The sequence below is a fragment of the Podarcis gaigeae genome, assembly GCF_964106915.1.
Source record: "Podarcis gaigeae genome assembly, chromosome: 2".
In the NCBI taxonomy this organism is placed as follows: Eukaryota; Metazoa; Chordata; class Lepidosauria; order Squamata; family Lacertidae; genus Podarcis; species Podarcis gaigeae.
This window is the reverse complement of record NC_139679.1, coordinates 59,287,992-59,312,633: the sequence shown is the minus strand read 5'-3', so window position 1 is coordinate 59,312,633 and position 24,642 is coordinate 59,287,992. Positions and strand designations below refer to the sequence as shown.

The window sequence follows — 24,642 nt, the reverse complement described above, 5'->3', positions numbered from 1 at the left end:
TGACAGTAGGCTTTTTGGGCCCCAGAAGGAACATATACCTGGGTATAGGTCCTTCTCAATAAGTTTCATCTGTAGGTGGAAGATCTGTTCCTGGAGTTTGCAAATGGAGTGCTTCATTTTCTCTCGCCTTGTCACCATGTAACAGAGATTCCTAACCTGCAAAACAGAATAAGCCCAGTTTCTACTTTAGTAGTGAATTCTGACAAAAATCCACTGGCATCTCAGCTACTTAAAATGCCACCCCATTTCTCTGCTTATCCTTGCCCTCTTGTTTATCGTGATCAAATCTTTCCATGGCACACTTTGTTTCTCCATCTTTCATGCCTGCATTCCTGTACACTCTGGAGGCAGTTCGAATAATGCAAATACTGCGGGCAAGAAACCACCAATAAAAGAAACATCTCCCTCTTGGATCAGTTATCAGCCTGATACCTATGAATAACTGACAATAACCTAATGCAGGAATGGGTAACCTGTGGTTGAAATGTTGGTGAAATACCCACCATCCCCAACCATTGGCCAAAGTTGGGGTCCAGCCATGTCTGGAGAGTGGCAGGTTTTCTATACCTGGGCTTAAAGCAAAGGCTGCTATAAGCTGCCTTTGACCATCAGCAAAGGCCGTCTGGCATCTAATTCATGTAATAGGCTTGGGAGGGTAGCTTATCTACCTTTTCAAGCAGCAATTGTTTGCAAAGAGAAGATGCCACAAATATTTTGTCCAGTCTTAATGTGGGAATGGAGTTGATCTGTGGAGGGCAGGAGAGAGGACTGCACATGCCATGAAGTGTGGGTTCCTCTGGTTATGAGAGCAAGAACTATGGTGAAAGAGTGAGGGAAGGTGAAACTAGCAAATATTAATGAGTCACAGACTGGGGTAAGAAAACCTTTGTTGTGTCTTGAATCTTTTAATAATTATTGACAAATAAGTCTCTGCTTCTTCTAAAGAAAATTGTTTACCCTACACTTGCAGGGCACAACAAAGTTCTAGGTTGGAAGAGATGAAATTGTCTCATTTTATCCTTCTCATACAACAACTCATATTCTTCTCATATGACAATGTCAGCCAGGCAGGGCTGAGTCATAATGACTTGGCCAAGGCCACTAAATGAATGTCAAAGATAAGAAAGGATTGGACTTTGGGTCTTCTGCATCCACGTCCAAGCTCAAAATCCAGCCACTATGGTACAACCGCTCTCAAGCAGGCAACTACTGTGCCTTCAGTGACCAGAGGCAGCCCAGCTGTCCTTCCTTCCAACAAAGATTGAGCTATTGGTACAATGCATTATTTTGTTTGCGCATGGCTCTGGTAACGGGAATGAACTTTAAAATCACAACATCTGTAGGATACGTTTAATATAATTAAAACCTACTGTTTTAATTATACAGCTTGGTTCAGGATGTGTCTACATAAAATAGTACTTTTATGGAATTCTGCAGTAGAACTGCAGCAAGTTTTTCTGTCATTACGTTTAAAGGTCCTGTGTTGCTAGTAATAGCTTTGTATAGTGGAAGAGAATTATACAGCAAAGACTCAGTTTGCAGACACTGCTGGAGCCTTGAGGAGCAGGATTGATCTACAAATGTCAAAAAGATACAGTGGCCCACTTTGCATGGCATGGTACACCACAGTTAATGGTCCACCATGAGTGCATCTTTCTGGACTATTTGTCGGCACGCAGAGGACACTCTGGCTTAGTGTCATATCCGAACCAGGGATTATGGTTTGTTTCACTCCAACAAACCATGATCGGTACACTAACAAACTTTGGCTACAGATTGTGGTTTACAAGGTGTGGAAAAACCACAACTCCTCATAGTGCTATGACAGGGGTTGTGGTTTAATACTACTGGCTTTGTTTGTCCCCACAGACAACAATCTGCCACAGAATTTTCCAAATGCTTCTTTTTTAAAAATAAAAACAAAAAACCCCACACAAAACAATAACACCTTTCTCTCTGGCAGGTGTACAGCAAATGACAGTGCTTCTAAAACAAACCCAGTCACCCAAAGGTCACTTCTGTCTTGCTTCCTTCAGGAAAGCTGCTGTCATTTCACCAGTGACTGATGACCCAGTTGCAAGAAATCACCCTCAGAGAAAAGCTCCATTCAGCATAAATACTGTATGCAGAGGGAATGTCAGTGGTAAAAGAAAACCTTGTACCAGTTGGCTATCCTGTTTCGACAGCATAGCTGTTCAGGAGAGAGCAAAGCCCAGACACAGATCAAGGAGACCAAAAAGAGCTGTTCAAGTGTCAAATTACTTCCTGACACATTATCATGCTGAGGCAACTGCAGGGGTCCGAGACCTCAACCCCTGACCCCTGATGTTCAAGATCAGTCTTCAAGCAGAAGAGCTCCTGATTTTTAACATTTGCTTTTCCAAATCAGCACAGGGGCATGAAAAGCCTGTTGCTAATCTCTAACAGGACTTCACTGATGATTTAAGCCACCCTGTCACACACTGTCAGAGGCACAGTGTGAAGTAAATATAGACTTTACAGGCATCTAAATATACCCATCCTCTTCTGACCTAAGTCTGCCCTGGTTCATTCATATACTAACTGGGCCAAATTCTGATTCATTAAAGCCCTGTGCAATGCTGTTACACTCATGCCCATGAACAAAAACAGCAGCTGGTATGAAAATAAAGCTTTATTCACATAACAAAAAAATCTCTCTGGAGACCCCTCCAGAATCCCTGCCAACTCCTACCTGCATCAAACTTTTAAGAAACTGTGCTATTTCATCAGGACCTTACCCACAACTGTGTATAACAGGCACTTGGGGGGGGGGGACCCAAAATAAGCAAAACCAAAAAGAAGTTCTGAACCAATTTAAGCACAAACTCTGTGTCTTGCTTGATGTTTAGCTCATTAAATTTGTATAGAGGTTTACATTAAAAGGTCCTGAAGCAATCTCCAAGCAAGTAAAGAAAAGGGGTGGGTGGGTGTTGAATTCAGAGAAGTATCTGCACAAGAGGAACAGTGTCCAAGGTAGGAAAAATGACTAAATTCAGCTCCTCCCCACCCACTCCAGAAAAAAGAGAGTTCCCAATAGCTATGCGTGTGCAGCCCTAATAGATGGATCACAAATGCATATAGCCAGGCAGAGGGCCTTTTCGGTAGTGGAACCCATGCTGTGGAATGCCGTCCCATCAGATGTCAAGGAAATAAACAACTATCTGACTTTTAGAAGACATCTGTAGACAGCCCTGATTAGGGAGGTTTTTAATGTTTTATCAAGGTTTTTAATATAGTATTCTGTTGGGAGCTGCCCAGAGTGGCTGAGGAAACCCAGCCAGATGGCTGGGGTATAAATATACCGTATTTTTTGTCCCATAGGACGCACCAGCCCATAGGATGCACCTAATTTGGGGGGGGGATAAAAAAAATTATTCCCCCCCCAGGCGCGGGGCTGGGGTGGAGGACGCCCGAGCTTCCCCCGACCCCAGAACAGGAAGCTCTCCGCAAGCCTTGGGAGACCGGCGCGACTTCCCGCCGGGCTCCCACGCTTGCGGATATCTGCCTGAAGCCCAAACCAGGTCGGGGAACAGCAGGATGGCGGCGCTCCGCCTCTCCGCTGTTCCCCGAGCTTGTGGGGCTGGTGGCGGGGAGAAGCTTCTCCCCGCCGCCAGCCTCCAAACCAGGTCGGGGAACCGAAGCCGGGGCGCACTGTGCAGCACGCCCCGTGCTTCGGGCTGCAGGCTGCTGCCTGCAAGCCTTGCGAGCCCGCGGGAACTTCCACAGGGCTCGCAAGGCTTGCGGATAGCTTCCTGAAGCCTGCATTCACCCCATAGGACACACACACATTTCCCCTTCATTTTTGGAGGGGAAAAGTGCGTCCTATAGGGCGAAAAATACGGTTGTTGTTGTTGTTGTTGTTGTTTTGATCTATTTGTGTTTATGAATCTTCTTCCAACTAGGGACTGCGACTGTGCATGTGGAAACAAATCCCCCTCATAATAGCATTGCATTTCTGAAGTAAAACTGTGGGATGGCGTGAAAGTAGGGAGGAAAAGTAAATTCTCACTGGAGTGCTTCATGTACAATGTCCTCAACAATATTTCCAGTAATTTATACAGACAAAGAATGATATTCACATAACATTTTTCATTCTTCCCCCTCGCTTTGGGGGGGGGGGGATGAATATCCATCTCTTTAGTAAGCCTTGTATATCCATGACTATGCATCCCTTTGGTAAGCTTTTACAAAACAGTGCAAGTATTTAGGAGCCTGTGTATCTCTAACATCACATTTGATCTGCCCCCCACCATTAATCTCTGCTAGCTGGAACCAAAATAGTAAACAGAGTTGCTTGCTTGTCAGAGGCTTTTTTAAAAAAGCTATATGGTGACAGAAACACCATGAATTTACACTTGCCCAATTATCTGGGTTTCTTCTGTCTTCACTGATGAATCAATGTGAGTGAGACTTTGGGCAGTGAGCTTCCTGGATCTTAATTGTAAATAACCAGCAAGACAAATAAAAACAAGGGCCTGTTCCTTATGTAATTAAGGAGGACAAACCCTGCACTCAAACAATTATTCTTTTCTCTGGGTGCAGTTAAGAAAATTGCATCCAGACTGGGTGCATTTTCACTGCAGTGTTCATGTCAGAGTAGACCTACAATGTAATCCTTTTAGGAGACTGTCACCTGCACAATAGTAACTGATGTCCCAAAATTTAAGGTATTACAATTTATGGTTGTTTCTGCTTCTGAAAGGTGTTTGGTGGGGTAAAAATACCCCTGAAATCTATTGATTTTATGCCACTGAGGTGCTTTATCTATATTAACATATCCAGGTAAAAAAATGCGCATGCAGGTTTGCAAGCAAAAACTGACCCAGTGAAGCATGCAGGTGCCCTTTTTCTGACAAAACACACATGGCTTTGCATGGGGGCTTTTTACCACCCTAAGACGCAATGGAATCTAGACTGGGGTAGCGGATAAAAAAGGTAAAGGGACCCCTGACCATTAGGTCCAGTCGTGACCAACTCTGGGGTTGCGGCGCTCATCTCGCTTTATGGCCGAGGGAGCCAGCGTACAGCTTCCAGGTCATGTGGCCAGCATGACTAAGCCGCTTCTGGTGAACCAGAGCAGCGCACGGAAACACCGTTTACCTTCCCACCGGAGCGGTACCTATTTATCTACTTGCACTTTGACATGCTTTCAAACTGCTAGGTTGGCAGAAGCAGGGACCGAGCAACGGGAGCTCACCCCATCGCGGGGATTCGAACCGCCAACCTTCTGATGGGCAAGTCCTAGGCTCTGTGGTTTAACCCACAGCACCACCCGCGTCAGTTTCTTAATTTTGGTTTATCAAGGTCAATAATGTGAAAGGCAAAAGAATCAAAGAAACAGGGCAGTGGAATACTTTAAAATTGTCACATCTGTGAATGGGTGGTTTTGTTTTTTTCTTTCTTTCTTGTTTTTTTTTTTAAATAAAGGCTTCCTGGAGTAACATGAATACAAAATATGATGTCAGTTTGGAAGTAAAAGCAATCAAAAGTGAATTGAAAATATGACTAATTCCTCAATAAGTCCTAATTATCCAGAAAAAAAGAACACCCTCCTGAAATGAATGTGAACAACAGTTCAAAGGGAACTAAATATGCAAAAGCAGAGGACTTGACTTTACTGATACATGCTCATTAAGGTTTTAAAAGGGTTTGAGTAGAGTGGTAAAATGCATATTGTGCACCAAATCTAAAAACAATCATCTTATGAGGATATAATTGCAAGTTTTATTTATAATTTTATTCACGGCAGCTCTGACTGTGCTCTCCCATTGCCAAAGCAACAAAGGTCCTGCATGAATGCAGTAGCCCAAATCCTGGATTCAATACAATGCTTCAATAATACACAGCTCCTGGATTTGGCTCCTACTGCACAATTACTTTTTAGGGATATAATCATATGCATACTTCTTTGGGAGGAAAGCCTACCGAACTCAGTGGGACTGAGTTGTGAATAAACATAGGTAGGATCAGGCTAAAAGTTTGGTTAAGCACTCACAGGATTAAGTAGTTCCTACATGGACAGCTAATCCTGAATAATAACACAAGAATCAATCTGCTCACGGGAACAAGCCTTAAATACTATAAGGTATGACACCTCCAGCTAATAGATGAGGCTTTCAGTATTTTCTAACTCCTGTGGGTACTCAGAGATCAAAGAATGCTTATTTTAAACCTATCAGTGATGTTTCTTTTGTTGGTTTTTTTGTGAGGAGACCGATCATTGCTTAAATAGCTGCCTATTGGTAGGAATTGTGCCAGATATTCTGCCCTCCTTAACTTTAGGTTTGGGTGGATAGTCCACTTTGCTCTGTGAACTTCCCTTTCACATAGTCCACTTCTGCAATAGGTTCAAATCTGGAAATTTATACCAACTCAAGCCATGATTACACTTTGCAACTCCTTTGACACTTCCCCCAGCTGCAATATCTGTAACTGAAGACAGCCAACAAGGGGCCTCTACATGAACTTTCAGGCTGTAACCCAGGGCAATAAAGCAAATATAGTCTCTAAACTAAATACTATGGACTGCTTAGAATCAAAACCAGGTGGTGAAAATGGACTACAGAGACTGGGAATGGTGTGGTATAAAAACGGGTTAAAAGAAATGCGGACAGCTGGTTGTGAAAGGTGGGAGAAGTGAGGTGAACCAACAGAGGATGATGGGAGGTTTGTGGCATTAAAAAACCCCGATGGGTCTAGAAATTGGGCGGCACTGTAATGGGAATAGCAGGTGTTAGGGAAGAAGGTTTAAACAGTAAAATGTTTGTCTTATCTGTAAACACCCTAGAAAGCAGTCTTCACACTGTCAATATATCCTGTATGCTCTTTTTGATGATTCCCTAGGTGAAGTTCTCTATACATTGCTTGCTTAGTCTTATAATACACACACTGAAATATACTGAGACAGCTCCTAGCCCCACCATAAAACTGGTGGAGGAAGCAATAAGAAAGTGGATGGCAGAGAAGGAAGTTGGTGTGAGACAATACTATCTTATCTGCATAAACGTATCATGACTGCTCTAACAGTGATGCATTTTCTTCTCAGACCTACATGGTTTGGACTGCAAACCCATACAAAATGTTAGTATTATCTCAAGAAATTTTGGAAGCTCCTGTTTCAGAGGTGGAAAAGTTTTTAGAAAAAAACGGTAAGAATAAATACCCAAGACTCAAGTATAGAAATGTGATTTATGCACTATATATTTTATGTGATCTATATTTTAACACACACCTTTCGATTTATTATGGTTTGAAGTGAACATCAGACTGAAATCTCTTTACAAGGGAAACAGCTGCCTCTGGCAAGATATGTGTTAGAATGTCTTTCAGTTTCTTAATTTATATGTCTAAGAGAAAAATGCTTTTTATTGGCCATGTAACTACTTTCACCAGCATAGCTAAAGCTACACCACACACCATAAACAAGCTGCACTTCTCTATCAAGTAACTGAAAGATTATGAAGCTTTGCTGAAGTTGATTAAGATAAATTAATTTTTACAGCTGCATTGTTTTGAATTCACTGAGACTCGGGGGAACTTAGGACAGTGGCTCTCAGTGGAAGATTGTTTTGCTGTGTTTGTCTTTGTTGCTAAAAACACAGCTTCAACAACCTAAAATTACAGAGATCAGAAATGTAAGCAAGAGAATCATTCTCCTATGTTACAGGAAAATAAAGGGTGAAGGGAATGTACATGGCTGAAGAGCAATCTTGAAAGTCCAACACAGTTTCTTAATGCATAATCATATCATCTAGGATAAAGGTTATATCTGGTTCAAATCTCTATTCCACTTTTAAAATCTTTTAGTCCAATTCTAAAGATATTTCAGATTGGCACAAGTTTTTCCCCCTTTTCAATCCATGCCTTATCCTGTGATCTGTCACTTACTGTTCCTGTTTAATGCAGGATCCTGCCCCTTTACCCACTCCACAAAAACTAGTACTTTATTAAAGAACTTGCACTATTAGCCTCAACTCACGTGTTGTGATATTCCTCTTCTTGGCCCTGTTCTTGTGAGTTGAAATGGTGTCAATACGTAGTGGTTTTTATGAACAATTTTGTCCTAGATGCAATTGTATCTTATGGATAAAGTTAATTTGGGTTCTTATATAGTTTTTAATATCAATTAAAATATTTGTAAAAGAGCAGAGAAAACAGGTTTCTGACCATGAATTACATCATAAAACAGGGATGAGGAGCTTGTGGCCCTCCAGATGTTGTTGGACTGGTTGAGTCTAACAAAATCTGGATGGCCCATGTGCCCCATCCTCATCATAAGAAGAGATCTGGGTAGCATTTTGGGGGCATGATGCTGGTTTCAAACCTGTTTTTAAGACTGTAGCAGCAGCTGGTGCAGAAATAATAATGAGTTGGAAGAAACTTAACACTAGCTGGGTTTGTTTTTTTTTAGGGGGTAAAAAGGTGTCTTTTTTAAAAGTGAAGCATTAAATTCCTTCATGAAGAGCAATTTCTTTGGGTCACTTCCTAAGGCCCAGTGGCATTTATACACAAAATGCAGAAAGTCCCCCAGCCTCACATGGTAGAGGTCATGAATTGCATTTCATGTGAACCTTCTGAAGCACCATATACATTGAAAAGAGTGCTGCTGAGTACTGTTTATGGTAGAAAGGCAAGCGATGCATTTTAACGTAAGCACACATATAATCATAGGAGAAAGAATCAAAATTAAGTGTGAATACAGTGTTTTACAAAATGCTTTGATTCTTCATCTTCCTCTCTCTGATCAGGACAGATCTTGTATTTTCATGGCTTATTTGAACCTCCAGTTTCACCTCTGAACCTGGCACAACTAGGGCAGTCAGTTACAAGGATGATGCCTGCACTACCCTCTGTCAGCGCTTACCCCTTGTACATTTATTCCCATGCACTATTAAATCCTCTTTGCTTCCCATTCCTTTCTGCTTCTCTGTGTTTTCCTTTCTCAAGAGATGTTCACTAGGCAATTTGTTTTGTGTCTTCCATCTCCTCAGTTGTTTATGCAGTGCCAACTCTGCCCCCATCTCCTCTACTTTCTGTAGCATCACAGTTGGTTCCGCCACTGTTTGTTTTTGTATGCATAGCTAATAAAAGAGAAATTTACAAGAGTCCAAGAGTTCTGGCAACGTGGAACTTCACAAAGCAGGACTCTAATAAATTTCCTTTTACTGTCTTGCATGCGGCAGCACAGCCTGCACTAGACACAGCAGGGGAAAAGTAGGGCAAAAGAAGAGTAGATGAAGGTCTGTCATCATAAATTGTTACACTGAGCAATTTCACAAACATTGACCATTCCTTTGAAAAGATTATTAACAAAGCATTCCCTGGCCTTATCTAGAAACTGATTCCTACTATAAAAATTAATCACAAAGGAAAGAATAAATTTAATGAGAAAAGATACCCTTCTGTCTATGCTATCCTAGCAGTGTGCTTTTAATTTGCTTAGGAGGGCCAAAATGTGTGGTGGGGTGGAAGGGACTGCAGGATTTATGGGCATTTGACTTCCCTACTGAGCTTTTCAAGAGCTAGTTCTAACCAAGCCAATGGGTCTGTGCTGAAAGACACCCCATGTCATGGACCTACAACAGATAGTATTTTTCTGCTCACTCTCACTCACTCTCTCTCTCTCTCTCACACACACACATGCACACAATTCCTACCCCCATTTTTCCATTTGATTTTTGTGCTTGCTTGGAGTAAGAATGGACCCACAACTTTTGGTTTACATGGAAGTAAAGTTTGATTGTGTTCATTCCGGCCTAACCCTGGTAAATATACTGTACATAGGACTGCAGCCCTCATTTGTCACCTGGGAAGAGGACCAGGGACTTGTTTTGGTGCCGGCCGACAAAAGTGCTTTGAGTCCTTCACTCTGTCACACAAGCTACCCAAGGAACAGGAGGAAAAGTTTGGTGCTCATTTTGGTCCCATGTGGCCAAGAGGATCCATGTGCCAGCCAAACCTCCCTCTCTGAGTTGGAGAGAGGATGGGGATTTTCTCCACTGCTGTACTGAACCCTCGGAAGCTCACTCAGCTGTGGGGACAAATTCTGCCTTCTCCCTAGCTCCAAGGTAAAGAGGAAGGCTGGGGCCTTTCTCGTTATCTTTACAAAAGGATGCTCTAGACAGGCAAATGAAAAATATGGAACTCCTTGAGTAAAAATCATAACGAAAATGAATATACAGATAGCGATCAGAACAGAAGCTATGCCTGGGCGCTGTGAAGTTTCAGTGATTGTTGGGATAATCAGGCCACTGGAGTTAAAGAATTACTAGAAACGGTAGAACAGCAGAACATTTCACAAAGCCTGTAATTCTACTCACCCTTTCAAGATCTTGCCTGAGGTGTGTGAAGAGCTTCAAGCGTCGGTACAGCACATCTTGCTCTTGCTGAGCCAAGTTGTCCACCTCATCTGTTTTGGGCATCATTAGAGGCTTGTTGTAATTGGCTTTCCTCTTTAATTTCCAGTACTGATAGACAAAATCAACTAGCCCCTCAGTCAAGTCAAGGTTCTCAGCCACTTCAGAGGGCTTCACAAGATCATAGAAGTCTTCCTCCAACTGTTGGAGCTTCTGTTTCCTCAGCGTTACTTTTTCCATATCCAGCTTGCCTTGATCTGCATCCGTCCGTGCTTCGTCTGGTGGCTTAGTGGCACCACTGCTGTGCTCAAGACAGAAGGACTTGAACTTCACCTCATCGTTCTCTGCTAAAAGCGTCCGCATGTCCAGATTCCGTTCAAAGGCGCATGTTACGTGGAAGGCTGTGATGCAGGAAGGCATGGAACACTGCAACGGATAGGGGGAGAAAGCAGAGCGAAGACCTGAGTATTCTTGTAAAACCATTTCATGGTTAACTAGGATCACTTTTACAAGAGTACCAACAGCAAAAAATTTCCTGCCGTAATTAATACTAGCAGTAAAATTAACAGAGGGTGATGGTGGAAAGTACCACATCCCCATTACTCTCTGTTCAGACCCCTCAGTTTTCTTGAGGAGATGGAAGAATACCCCTCCATAATGCCCTCTCTCACTATTCATCTTCTACAGTACATTTCTATTCACTACACTACAGCTTGCTTACACACTACGTTTATGTTCTTGCTGTTTTTCCTTCATGTAAACATTCCTCATGGGATCTGTCTTCTTGATTTTGCTGAGGAGATATTTAATTATACAGCACAGCTGATCCTGTGTCCCACCAAATTGGCTCAGTGTGATGGTCAGGTATTTTGCATGGCCAGGCCAAGTTTTCCCAGTTTTTTATTATATTTCCACTGATTACACTCAGAAGCCTTGTTCTAGCAAAAATAGAAGGAAAGCCCATCCAGGAAGAGGTGCTATGTGGAATGGGGTGAAGATGAGATCTGCTGTTTTCTTTGCTCTTCTTAAAACTTGTCCAGGTGGCCTCTCCTCTGGGTGGGAAGGGTAGGAAGAGTGCACTGATTTCACATTAACAAGCTGCATCCCAGAGGAAGTACAGTTCATTCTATCATCTATCTATCTATCTATCTATCTATCTATCTATCTATCTATCTATCTATCATCTATCTATCTATCATCTATCTATCATCTATCTATCTATCTATCTATCTATCTATCTATCTATCTATCTATCTATCATCTATCTATCTATCTATCATCTATCTATCATCTATCTATCTATCTATCTATCTATCTATCTATCTATCTATCTATCTATCTATCATCTATCTATATCTATCTATCTATCTATCATCATCATCGGCTTGTTTATTTTTACACTGCCTTTCATCCAAAAGGATTCCAAGGTGGCTAATGCAATTTCTGTAGGATGTCACAAACATTGACATCCTGATAAGCAGCAAATTAGAAAAGAAGGATGCAGGATTTTTATTTTTCCTCTCCATATTTTCCCCTGGTGACCAATTATTCAGAGCACACAAGGGCCATGCCTTTGCCCTGCTTACTACATTTTGAAAGTTATTGATACTTGAAGCCAGCGTGCTGGTCAAAAGGTCAGCTAGCTATGATATAATACTAATTAGCATGGGGTAACATAAACTATATGAGTCTGACCAAACTGCAGGAGGCAGTGGAAGACAGGCGTGCCTGGCGTGCTCTGGTCCATGGGGTCATGAAGAGTCGGACACGACTAAACGACTAAACAACAACAACAAACATGAACTATGGAACTGTGGGAGATTAGCAGCCAAACGTAACTAATGCATATTCCTTGCTAGTTAGCATGAGAAGGGGCTAATACCATAGAGCTGTACTGCTGACAGGCAATTGCTGAGTGTCTACTCAGACCATAGAAATACAACTGGTAGAGAGAGCTGTGTGTTACATCATTTCCCCTCCTCTCCTGGAGAGGAAGCAGCATATAGTACTTCCTGATCCTCTCTCTTCTCTCTTCCTTTGATTAGTGCTGGATGTAGTCATGGCCCTGCTTGCTGCAGCTCTAGGTATGGGGCTTTTGCTGCTACTGTTGCTGTGAAGCAAAGCATGATTATAAAGTAGGTAAATCTTATTTTAAACTTACATTACAAGTTGTTGCCTGATTCTTTGTTAAGTGAGGTAAGAAGGGAGAAGCCAGCTTACTTTTTAGTTGAACTTTCTCCAAAGGAGGCCCTGCAGACTAATTCCTATTCTTTTAATTGGGGTGCCAAAGATGGGATTTTCAAACTCTGTTAACCCACACGCATGGGGGCCTGGTGGGATAAACTGCAATCAATATATCCTCTCCTACCCATTTAAACCTATCCCACATGTACCAGTTTTCAACACTGAAGAATCCTTTTTTCACTGTGACACAGGGAAGGACAAGGAAAACGGAATTCAGTAAAAAGGTGTCGGGGGAAAAAACATTTTACTTGTAATGTCTGAATGGTGAATAGGACTTTTTTTTTTTTTGCCACTGCCAAAAAAATTGAGGATACTTTATTACATTTATACACCAGCTTTCCTCCAAGGAGCTCAAAGTGGTAAACATGGTTCTACTGGTTTCCTGGAGGTAAAAACCCAAGGTATTTATATATGACACAAACATTGCTGACATAGAAAGTAATCTCCTGTTAAACTAAGTAATATGTTTAACCCTTTGAGTAGAGCTGAGTCCATGTGCCAAAACAGGGAAAAGGAACCTGTGACACTCCATAATATGTTCTGAGGCCACAACAAACATCCACCCCGGTCAGCAAGGCTAATGGTGAGTGATGATGAGAGTCACAGGCTGTGCAACCTTAATATAAAAGGAGAAAGGTATGGAGAAGTTCTGAGAAATGAGTGGGTTGCTTTTTGTTTTGTACTAAAATGCAGCAACAGTAGAAAGAAAATGGACTTTAGAGACTCTCCCCCACTCTCCAAATAATTCTGGTTGAGATTTTGCCTTTGCCTATAAAACAGAGCAACAAAAGTACTAATGGTGCCGAAGCATACATTTGCCCTTCTGAAACACTCATATTATATTATTGTGTGTTTATGAGGGTGGTGGTGAGACCAGAGTTTCTACCACATTGTTCTGTTCTTTTTGAACTACCTTAGCTAATGTGATTTTTGGGTCGCAGACTGGGTCACAAGTTCATGAATAAATCTACACTCTTGGGGGCTTGTAATGCCCCTGGAAAGACTGGACCTTTAACAGTATCTTCCCCTTTGATATATGTCCTCTAATTATATATTAAAAAGAAAGAGAACAAAAAAGTGAGCCTCAAGCTTTTGGCAAGCTAGTAACATAAAAATTAACTGATTAACGCTCATTGTAGTCGCTAAATAGCTGTCAACAGTTCTTTTAAAGAAAAAAAAATCAAACAATTTTATTAAAGCCCTCCCTATCTAATTTGTTCTGTCCCCCTCCTCCCCCAGGCAGCAACATCTGAAGTGCCATTTCCTACCCAATATAACACATTCCCCAGCTAGCTGTATGTAACTCTGCTGCCTCCTCATGGATCCACCCACTATTCATTAACTGTTTTTTAATAGCTCCGAGTGTCAGGTAATTATTTAAGCCATAACCCTTAAGAAATCAGTCTATTCCAGCTGCTAATGGCCAGTTAAACAGCAATAAGGAGCTGTTCTGAAGACCTTATTGCTGAAGACACCACACTGAGCAATTTACATAGTTCAGATATATTTGTTAAGAACCATGGTTGCTCCAGCTTGAATGATCGCATTAACGCAAGGGGACACTTCCTGAAGGATGTTGAGAAGCGTTTCGGGATACTATACGTACTCAATTGAGTGTGAGGGCATTTCAGGGAAGAGGAAAAACAATTTTATGTTCAGTTTTTAATGCACACTCTGTGCAGCTTTATCTCTGCCCCACTGGTCCCTTAAGGTGCTTTTCTCCTCTGCTGAGCTCCAGGAAAAACATCTGGTGAGAGGATGCTAAGGGAATATAAGAGGTTGGGGTAAAGAGAGTTCACTTTCCCCTCACCCGAGCATCTCCCTTTCCTCTAAAAAGGCAGACCCGTATCCCTGTGACTGGGGCAGACCTAGGGTTAAACAAAGAGGTCTGATGCTGATGTGTCAGGTTTGGTCCTCATATTTGCAGGATCTTAAGGAGGGCAAAAGAGCCATAACAGTGCTATGGGATACTCCACTTGTGTTAGTAACTTGTGGAGCTACTAACAGAAATCTGTCCAGGGTGGTGATCTGATAGCCCCTAAACAGCAGATCTAACCAAATATTTTAAACTGCATTCCATGCGGGGATAAGGTGTGGTGGGATGCACTGACTCAGACATGACCTAAGAATCGGAGTATTGAGTTTTCATTCATTTTGCTGGATGCACAGTATCAGTGCCCAGATTTGTAAAGCAATGCTGTTCTGCTATCATGCGGTTTTTATCATAGGCCTGCCTGATATAAATACCTGGGCTGGGGATGGGAGACTATGTTGAAAAGATGCAGCGGAGTCACTTTCCTAAGTGTTATTGCATTTTGAGGTTACAGGCTTTTGCCAGCAGTAAACAGCTTTGATTGAGTTTTCTTGTCCGGTAGCCAAAGCTGTAATTTTACTGCATACATAGCTAGATAGCTACTGATGGAGCCAATTGTGTTTATATTGGAGTAACATCTGGGGGTACTTTAAAATGAGTGATTGGAAAGATCCTTTGTGCTGTTGTGCACACAACTAGCTGCAGTGCTGAGATGAAAGCTGGGCAAGGACCTCTCCGTCTTAGCTAAGCTACTGAAATAAATGCATCTCGGTTTCTCCCCTCCCCTCCCTATTTGCGTCACAAACAGTATTAATATCATTATTAAATTGTTTATGACTTTTGCTAGAACAACAGCCTACACAGTGCCCTTTTATGAAGGAAAGATTATCCGCGCTACCTTAGAGATAAAACAAACAGGATGCCACCCATCCTGGGTTTCCTCTGACAGATGGCAAGTAGCAGTTGTCAGGGACTCTGCCCGAAATGCAAATAGGAAATAATTAGCAAGCTGAGCTGACAGGTCAACAACGAAAAGTACCTGTTCAGCAGTAGCTACCAAAGAACCTTGCATTAAAGTGATAATGAAGACGTTATTGATGCATTATTCCCCTCCTCCAGCCCAGCTAGCAGAATAAAACCATACAGCAGAGTGGGGAGAAGAATATACTGAAAGGTAGAAAGAGTTGGGAATTGTGTTAATGTACCACTGTATAGGGTTGTGGACTTAGTCTTTTCAAAAAGGGAATTGTTTAGTACTGTACTCTTGCACATCCCTGGCCCTTGGAAAACCAAAGTCATATGTTTACGCGTCAACGTGGTTATTGTGAATGATCCTCTGTATCACTGTTGAACCTCTAAACCAGTGTACAGTGGTACCTCGGGTTACATGCGCTTCAGGTTACATACGCATCAGGTTACAGACTCCACTAACCCATGAATATTACCTCAGGTTAAGAACTTTGCTTCAGGATGAGAACAGAAATCGTGCTCCGGCGGTACGACGGCAGCAGGAGGCCCCATTAGCTAAAGTGGTGCTTCAGGTTAAGAACAGTTTCAGGTTAAGAATGGACCTCTGGAACGAATTAAGTACTTAACCCGAGGTACCACTGTAGTTGCACTGATGTTGCATTGCCTAAAGGTACTATCTCCCAGACCACCTCCTTCCCTACAGCACTTCTCAGATGTTAAAATCAGCAGAGGCGGCCTTCTTGGTAACACCACCTCCTTGGAGAGGGCATTCTCTGTGTCTGCCCCTAAATTCCCTCTTACAGAGGTGCATGTGGCTTCTTCATTATAGTGTGTTCAGAGAATGCTCAAGATGCAGCTTTGCCTGTGTGCCCAACGTACTCCTATGGCTGAAAACTGTTTTAACTGTTTTTAATTCTTAATTTTAGATTGCTGAAACTTGCCCCAAGACCTGTTGGCGAAGGGTGGGTAATAAATTTAATAACAACAAATGTATTTATAATAGTTCTTATCTGCCCTTCACCATAAGGTTCCAGGGTGGGTTATAGTAATATAATCATACAAGTAAAGGAGGAAGGATTTGTATACGATTATAAAAACAAGTAACACAATTCCTAGCAACCCCATTACTCCATTACCTACTCCATTACTTTTCTCCACTAAGTCCCTGGCTATTGTCACTTTCACTGAGCTGCATGAATTTTGATCCCTTTGCCTGGAAGGTTTCAGGAAAGTTACCCCCCGCCCTTGGCCAAAAGCTATTTTATAAAGCTATTGTGGAGTCTTCTATGCTAAATTTCACCTGCATAAGCAAACCCAGATGGAGATGCTACATCAACACAAATAATGAGATTTGCAATCCTAATGTGATGAAAGTGGGGGCAGATCTGAATTCTAATTCCCCCTCCCCTATGTTTCAGTTTGATGCTTAGTCATTGCTTAAACGTTTAAACAAATGAATCATCTACATATTTCTTTCATTCCTTCTTTTGGTGAAAATGTTCTCCCTCTTACGAGGCCAGCGCCAACAAAAGCTCAACTGTCAGTCTTATGAAGACTTATGAAATGTGGGATGTCAGCAAAGGAGACAATAAAACCCTGTTTTCCATTTCAGGTGACCTTTCATGCAAATCCACTCAGCTCAGAGCATTTCAAAACTAACACGCGAGCCAGAGCTAAGAGGATGAAGTCTCAGAGAAAACTGAATTCTTCCTTTTCTTCCCCCCCCCCCCACCCAACGCTGCCAAGTGTAGCCGTCTCATTTCCCTGCCCTTCCATTCTTCAAAAGCAGTTGCCATTATGACAGAATATCTCCATCTGGCAGGGTGAATAAGCAGATCCACCCAGAGCCATCGCAAATGGAATTGAATCAAATGTTGGAAAGATTTAATGAAACGTGTGTGAGAGCTTTCACTTCAGGCTAAAAGGGATTGCTTTAAAATTTCTCCCTTACAATGCCCCAAACGTTATGGTGGTGGCTTCACACTTTCTGTTCATATAGCACATGACTTTCCTTCCACCAGATAGCTGTCTCACGACAGTTGCAGCCTCAACGTACAAACAATCTTTGACAGATCCTCCCTTTGGACCCAGAGATCAACACTTTGGTAATCTTCCTAGAGATCAAAGTGAGCTTAGATAAGATAAAACACTGTGATAAAAGAAGTGGAAAAGAACACTTGACTGTATTCAGTGGCATTTCTTGTTACCTGGGAACTAAAGATAAAAAAGACCAACATTCTGCTGCTACCTCCTGCAAAACCTGACAGGAAGGGAAATAATTTACACACAAACCCCCTTGACTCCATGGAGACACTGGGAGAGGAGAGGAGGGGGAGTCCCTCTCCTTTCCCTTCCAACTAAAAGCTGCACATGAGATAAAAGCCAGTGAGGTCAATGTAAAGTAACATAATGGTTAGCAGGTTGGACTATGACCTGGGAGACCAGGGTTCGCCCACTCAGTCAAGAAGGGTACTGGGTAACCTTGGGCCAGTCACCATCTCTTAGCCTAACCTACCTCACAGGGCTGTTGTGAGGATGAAAATTTTGTGGGGGGGGTGTCATGTGACTGCCATTGGAACAGGGGAGAGAGGCAGAGACACTGTCGGGATACAGGGAGCCTCCAATGCTTCTAAGGAGCAGTTCCTCTTCCAGCAAGGGGAAAAGCCACACCTCCAGTGGAGAAGAGAGGGAAGGGGCCAGCCAAGTGAGGAGAGGGCTCAAAGATGCTGCTGAGAGCCCAGGAGGCACATACGCCACTTCCGTCGCCACGCTTGCACAGAGGGATGAAACACAAGGAGGGGAGGTGGAGATTTGGGGTGTCTAAGTTCTTATGTTGGGGGAGAAGCCGGAAGGGGCAACTCCCAGATTCTGCCTAAGTGACTAAGACGGACATGAACCTTGTGTATCTTCACTGTATATAGTTTGCACAATAAAACCTGTAAAAGACAGGTCAGAGTCCTGCCTGGTTACTCACGAGCAACTACCACCCAGCATTCTGACAGGGACACACACCCATGTACACCATCTTGAGCTCCTTGGAAGAAAAAGGTGGTATAGAAATGAAATAAATAAATAAACAAAAGTTATAACAAAAGGTTGCGCCTTTTGGTCGCTTGTGTATATTATTTGCCAGTGACTCTCAACACGCATTTCATTAAAACAATTTCTTTATCTTTCTGATATGGGTGGTGCACAGTTCGACTACACATAACTGCTTACCTGAATACATGTTCCAGTGCACTCCTTGCAAAGACTGCATGACAAAGCCCATCTGCTTGCTGGGATATGTGATATCTTCGTAATGGGTTCCATTTTTTCAGGGCATCCAATGCTAACCTGAGCACAACACAGAACACACCAATTATTGGCTTTCATGTATCTTCTCAAAGGATAAGAACAGAACTCCAAGGGTGGCTCTGATACAAACTAAATTCGACACATCAACCATGTAATGTGTGAAACAGAATTAAACTGTGAAAACTGCTACCAGGAAACTGCAGGTGTATCCATGGAATGCCTGCAATACATGTTACAACTGTAGTGTGAATAGCCCTGGGGATAATTATAGGACATTGCATGGAGAAGGTTCTGAATGTCTGAATGGACTGTTTAGAGATCACAGTGCTTAACAACAATAAGCTTTTAATTTCAGGCATCCTCAAGTCCTGTGTGCTCCACATAATCCTTAGCGTGAATGACAGGTGATGATTCTGGACAGTACCTGGCATGGTGAAATCCAAATATATCTCATCTACATCACATCTACCTACCACTTAGAAAGTCATTTAGTATCTTACTTCAGGTATCCATAAGGCACAGCTAACGTGGACCCATTTTGTCCCACTCCGGGTGGGTTTCAGAGCTCCCCCTCTCTTTGGGCAGAGTAAACACTTTGGCTGGACTCCAAGGGCACAGGTTCGGCAAAGCCAGTTTCCGATGGGAACTTTCAGGATTCCATAGCAAGCCTAAGTAAACATATTGCAAAAAGTAAGTTGTTTTTATGAGGGATGGAAAACAACACTGTAAAATGCACTACAACCAAGACAGGCAAATTAAATGTGGCTATCTTTGATACATTTAATTCCATGTGCTAAACCTGTTGGTAGACATATTGCACTTCTTACATTATTCAGTCTTATTTTCTTAGTCTTTGAGAATCCATCAGTATGATTATTTACAAAGCACTGGAGTTCAAGTCACAAGTGTCCAAATCTTAAGTATTCTAGAAGTTATGCAAGTGTGTAAGTGTGTGTGTGTGTGTGTGTGTGTGTGTGTGTGTGTAGGCAGGCATGCTCCAAACACGCCTTTCAGGATTCCACAGCAAAGTTTAAATTATTTATATGCCAAAAGTGGCATTAACTTCCAGATTTCGTTCATTATACACCCACATATTATGTATGATGTTTAAATGGTACATCACTGTGCAATTATGCCTAGATTGAACTTCAAATAATTTACTAATTATTTAATTTAAATTACATAATTTAAAAAAAAAACTGTTGTCAAGATTGCTTTGAGATATTTGAAAGGAAGCAATTAATAAATGGAAATAAAAAATAACTAAATATGTACTGTGGACATCCCTAAGCTTAAATTGGCCCTCACCCATGATGGGGGCTGAATGATGATCTCATTACAGAGCTCTTCCTCTCTCTGGTGTTTTGACAATCCCAGAGCTTGATATCTTTGCTACTAATGAACAACTGGGAGAGGAGTGAACATGGGAGGAATGAACACAGGTACTGGGCTCTCATTTTTTTGAGGCAGTTTAGGCATATTAACATCCTAAAGCAGGGGTGCCCAAACTTTTTTCAAAGAGGGCCAGATATGATGAAGTGAACATGCGTGAGGGCTGACCAAAGTTGTTGAAGTTGACCCCAAGATTGTTGAGCTGTTTCTAGGATTGACGTTGTTGGGCTTTTGTTAGGATTTTACCCCAGGACGTATACTGCTACGGGGACTGGATTAAATCAAACGGCGGGCCACATTAGGCCCCCGAAACAGACTTTGGACATGCCTGTACTAAAGAGTCATGGATTTCTAGAGGATAGTTTTTGTCACATACAGCAGGTCCCAGGTTCAATCCTGGCACCTCCTGGTTTGAAAAATGGGGGAGGGAGTATGTTTGCATTTCAAGTTAGCAGGATTAAAGAAGCCTGAGACCTGCTTGAAGCCTTGGAGAAAGATGCTTCCAGTCAGAGCATACACTCTTGGGTTAGATTCCCCACCCCAATCTTACTGGACTGCAACTCGCATTGTCCCAGACTATTGATCATGCAGGCTGGGGCTGATGGAAGCCGGAGTCCAATAATATCTGGAGGGTCACAGGTTCTCCCTCCCCCAGCGTAAATGGACCATTTTGACTCAGTAAAAAGCAATTCCTTATGTTCATGTTGAATTCAAGCCACCCTGAAAGTCACTAAGGCACTCTTGGAGAAAGAGTAACACCTCAGGTTCATTTCCACACAAGCTACAGCTCAAGCCCATCAGTGTGGGCTACCCATACTGGAATGAATACATTAGACGTTAAAAGCTCACTGCCTCATTAGCAGGTCCCTCTGTAGGTGGTAAATTTTAAAGCCTAAAGGTAATCCAAAACCAGCTCCTGACTTATTCATTTAATTGATCTGACGTGTGTAGCAAGACGGCAGTTGATGCACAATTTAAAGTTCCTCTTGGAAAAGGTAGAATTTGTGCTCTTTCCTGCAGCTGTTTGCAATCTTTAACTATAAGCTCCTTAAAATTCACAATGTGTCCCAGATTGTTGTGTTCTTCCTTCCAGGTTAGTTCACTTGTAGGTTAGTGTGTGAATCACATTATGGACTTTTAAAGAAAATCGAATATCCATTTTCTTCATTCTGAGCTCATGTGTCTTGGAAGCACAGTGTTTAAACAGCTTTGATTTAACTGTGCCAGAGAGAATGGAGTAAGAAGAAATCCTTAGGAGCAAAGAGGAATCTATAATCAACTGCCTTCAAATTCACCTGTCATTTGCATCCCTACACTGAGATCAACAGCATGCTTGTTTGGAAAGGGGGGGACACACAAGCTGCACCCAATTAAGTAGCAAAGGGTACTAATGAACCAAACGAAAATGTATTTCCTTCAAAGACCAGCTCTCAGCACCCCTAGTAAGGTAAAGGTACCCCTGCCCGTATGGGCCAGTCTTGACAGACTCTAGGGTTGTGCGCTCATCTCACTGTCCGCAGACACTTCCGGGTCACGTGGCCAGCGTGACGAAGCTGCTCCGGCGAACCGGCACCAGAGCAGCACACGGAACGCCGTTTACCTTCCCGCTAGAAAGCGGTACCTATTTATCTACTTGCACTTAATTGTACTTTCGAACTGCTAGGTGGGCAGGAGCTGGGACCGAACGGCGGGAGCTCACCCCGCCGCGGGGATTCGAACCCCCGACCATGCGATCGGCAAGTCCTAGGTGCTGAGGTTTTACCCAAAGCGCCACCCACGTCCCCCCCCCCAGCACCCCTACCTGTTTCCAATTTTGAAATTCATATGACTGTTGTTGTTTTTTAAAGACAAAGTTTTCTCATCTGCTTTTTGGTAGAGGGCCAAAATAAGGTCGTAAAATTTTAGCGTGCGCAGAAACTGCTGGTGACACACTTTGTGGGCATTTGCAAGGCATGCCTTCCTCGTCTGCATGTGGTTTGCATGTCATGATAAGGCAAACTATGAGCTTGCACCTGCTTTGCTCTTCCCCGGTCCTTTTAGCACAGTATGGTGGGGCAGCTAAGTTAAGGCTTGGCTGAGCAGAACATCTGAACCCAGGATCCTAGTTAAGGCCTCGCCTTGTTAACCATGACCTGTAGCGCAGCTAAAAGGACTGAGGAGGAGCAAAGTGGGTGGAAGCTTCTTTCTGAGAGCCAGCTCAGTTGCATGGTTTTGGTAAGCCATATTTCAGTTTACTGCAATGTCTTAAAGAGGCTACAGAAAGGACCGGGGTTGCTGGTTGCTACTGGTCAAGACGCAGCCAGTCAGAGGAATTCAATCATGTGCCCAAGCCTTGAGGGAGAGAAGAAATGCTTGCTTCTTAACACAGCGTGAAACTCTCCAATGAGGTGCATTAAGCACCACCTTTTTTCTCACAAAGGCTCTGTCCCGTGTAAGACAAACAAAAGTTCAACACCAGAAACTTTTTCTACCATGGAAATACAGCTGTGCCTGCTGGACTTCTCTTTAAAATTGTAGCTGTTGAATGTATTGGGGGAAATTGTGAAATCAACAAATGAGGCAATTAGACAAAACCAACAAACAAATAAAAAACCTCACAAGGGTCCACTTCTGTGTCTTTTTGCATAAATTTATTGCTCAAGCACATAAACCAGGAAAGAATTTGTCTGGATGAGGGTAAACAGATACAAAGGAGAAGTGAACTTCTGCAGCTGTCTGACAGGTGCAGCTTGTTGTATATAGTTGGGGGGGAGGGAGAGAGCATGTTCTGAAATTCTTTCATGTACACAACACTTAAAGAGTTATCAAAACCCTTTTCTTCCATTATACTGGATCAACCCAGGGTTATAGCCTGCCCACACTATATTCTGCCGTGTAAGAAATCTTTATGATTCCTGGGCCTCCTTGGCATTAGAACTCATGGGGGGGGGATGTGTTTAAAGCGTCTTATACTGTGTCACAACACACGAAAGCAGAAAAAAGTGACAAGAGGGCTGGTCATATAAGTGAGGAGTTGTTATAGACATGAAGAGGGCAGGGAACAAAAACAAAAGAAGACTCACTGGAAAAGAAAAGTTAGAAGCCCATAGCCTTCCTAGCACTATAATGCTGACTACTTTTTCCATATACATGAGGCTACTTCGGTAGAAATACCACATTTCATTTCCATGTTCTATTAAAGGACATGCACCTTTTGTACTAGAGTTGACTCCTCTTTGTAATGCTGGTCTTGTAACATCCTAAGAGTAATCTCTGGAAGATATGATAATGTTTTACTTTTAACGTATCAAAGACTTGTATAACTGTGATCCACTAGGAAATGGACACCAGTGATGGAAGCTGTGCCCTGTGTCCTCCTCACCAACTCTTTTTCTAAATCCCAAAATGCTCTGGTGCAAATCCTGCTAGCAAGTGACAGCACTTAAACTCCGCCAAAAGAGAAAGAGGGGAAAGCCTGTTCTCTCTGCCTAAAGGAAGCTACCTATGATTACACAGAACATCCCAGAGTCACTATTGATGGCCTGACTTCAATGGCCTTCAATGGATTTTCTTTCCTTCTAAAGGACAGTCGAGAAACTTGACTGGACAGACCTGTATAGGATATTTGCTACGTATTTGTCTATTAAATTGACTGCGAGCAACTTATCCAAGATCCTCTTTTAGTCACAGCCATATTCAGCTCAGTCAAGACCATTAAATCATCAACCAGCACTTTGTTACAAAAAGGCATGTAAATGAGTAGTTAAAGATTCAACTATACTTGAGTAAAAAAGGGGAAGGAAATCATGGGGCGAAACTTAAGAACTTAGCTCCATGCCTCACACCCGTTATATTACTGTTTTTATACCAGCATAAGCTATTGGTCAACACAGGCATGTGTGAATTTACTTATGCCTATGTTCAGGTGGGCCTGAAGGAAGTCTCTTTTTCCTCCAATATTATGGTAAGCAATAATGTGAACACAATACAATACAAAACAAAATGCAGGGAGAAATAACATATGAAGAACATAAATACCGAAGAATAAGAAATGCAAAAGGCAGGCAGGCAGATTATAAGCAGGACGAGTTTGGAGGCATCCTCTATTCCCTAGCACAGTGATTCCTCTCTCTTACCTCTGAGGTAAGACTCTCAATGCACACGCTAACTGTGAAGAAAAGCCCAAACTTTCCCATGTCATGAGAGGACGTGACAAGCCACAGCAGTAATGGCTGGAGGATGGCTGTCATTCTTAGTTCTGGTGTGTGCCAGGCAACTAAGTCCTCTGGGGGAGGGGGCTGTACTGCCTCAGCAAAGTGAGAAATGCTACTCACCTGGTGCACACAGACGTTGCATTTGTCACAGAAAACCATCTCGTTGCCATCCTCTCCTTCTGGCGAGCGGCACACGTCACACACAACATCCTCATCGTACTCTATGCCGAGACCTTCTTCTGTCTCGATGGCAACGTTCATGTTCTCATAGCACAGCGTCTCCAGCTCCTCCAGTACTCTTTCCAAGGTGAATTCATCCATTTCTGGCTTTTCTAAAAGACCAAAAACAACAACGCTC

General features: G+C 42.6%; 1 protein-coding gene across 4 annotated transcripts in view; it reads right to left on the bottom strand.

The window, feature by feature from the left end:
- Positions 1–24,642, bottom strand: part of JADE2 (jade family PHD finger 2) — a 145,378-nt gene that overhangs the window by 15,647 nt on the left and 105,089 nt on the right. For all 4 annotated transcript variants that reach the window (XM_083728403.1, XM_083728402.1, XM_083728404.1 and 1 more), the window contains exons 6-10: positions 24,405–24,616; positions 19,200–19,367; positions 18,622–18,738; positions 10,341–10,802; positions 39–156 (exon numbers count right to left, since the gene is read on the bottom strand). In XM_083728403.1, the coding sequence (XP_083584529.1) occupies positions 39–156; positions 10,341–10,802; positions 18,622–18,738; positions 19,200–19,367; positions 24,405–24,616 (1,077 nt within the window). The remainder of the gene's footprint in view (positions 1–38; positions 157–10,340; positions 10,803–18,621; positions 18,739–19,199; positions 19,368–24,404; positions 24,617–24,642) is intronic.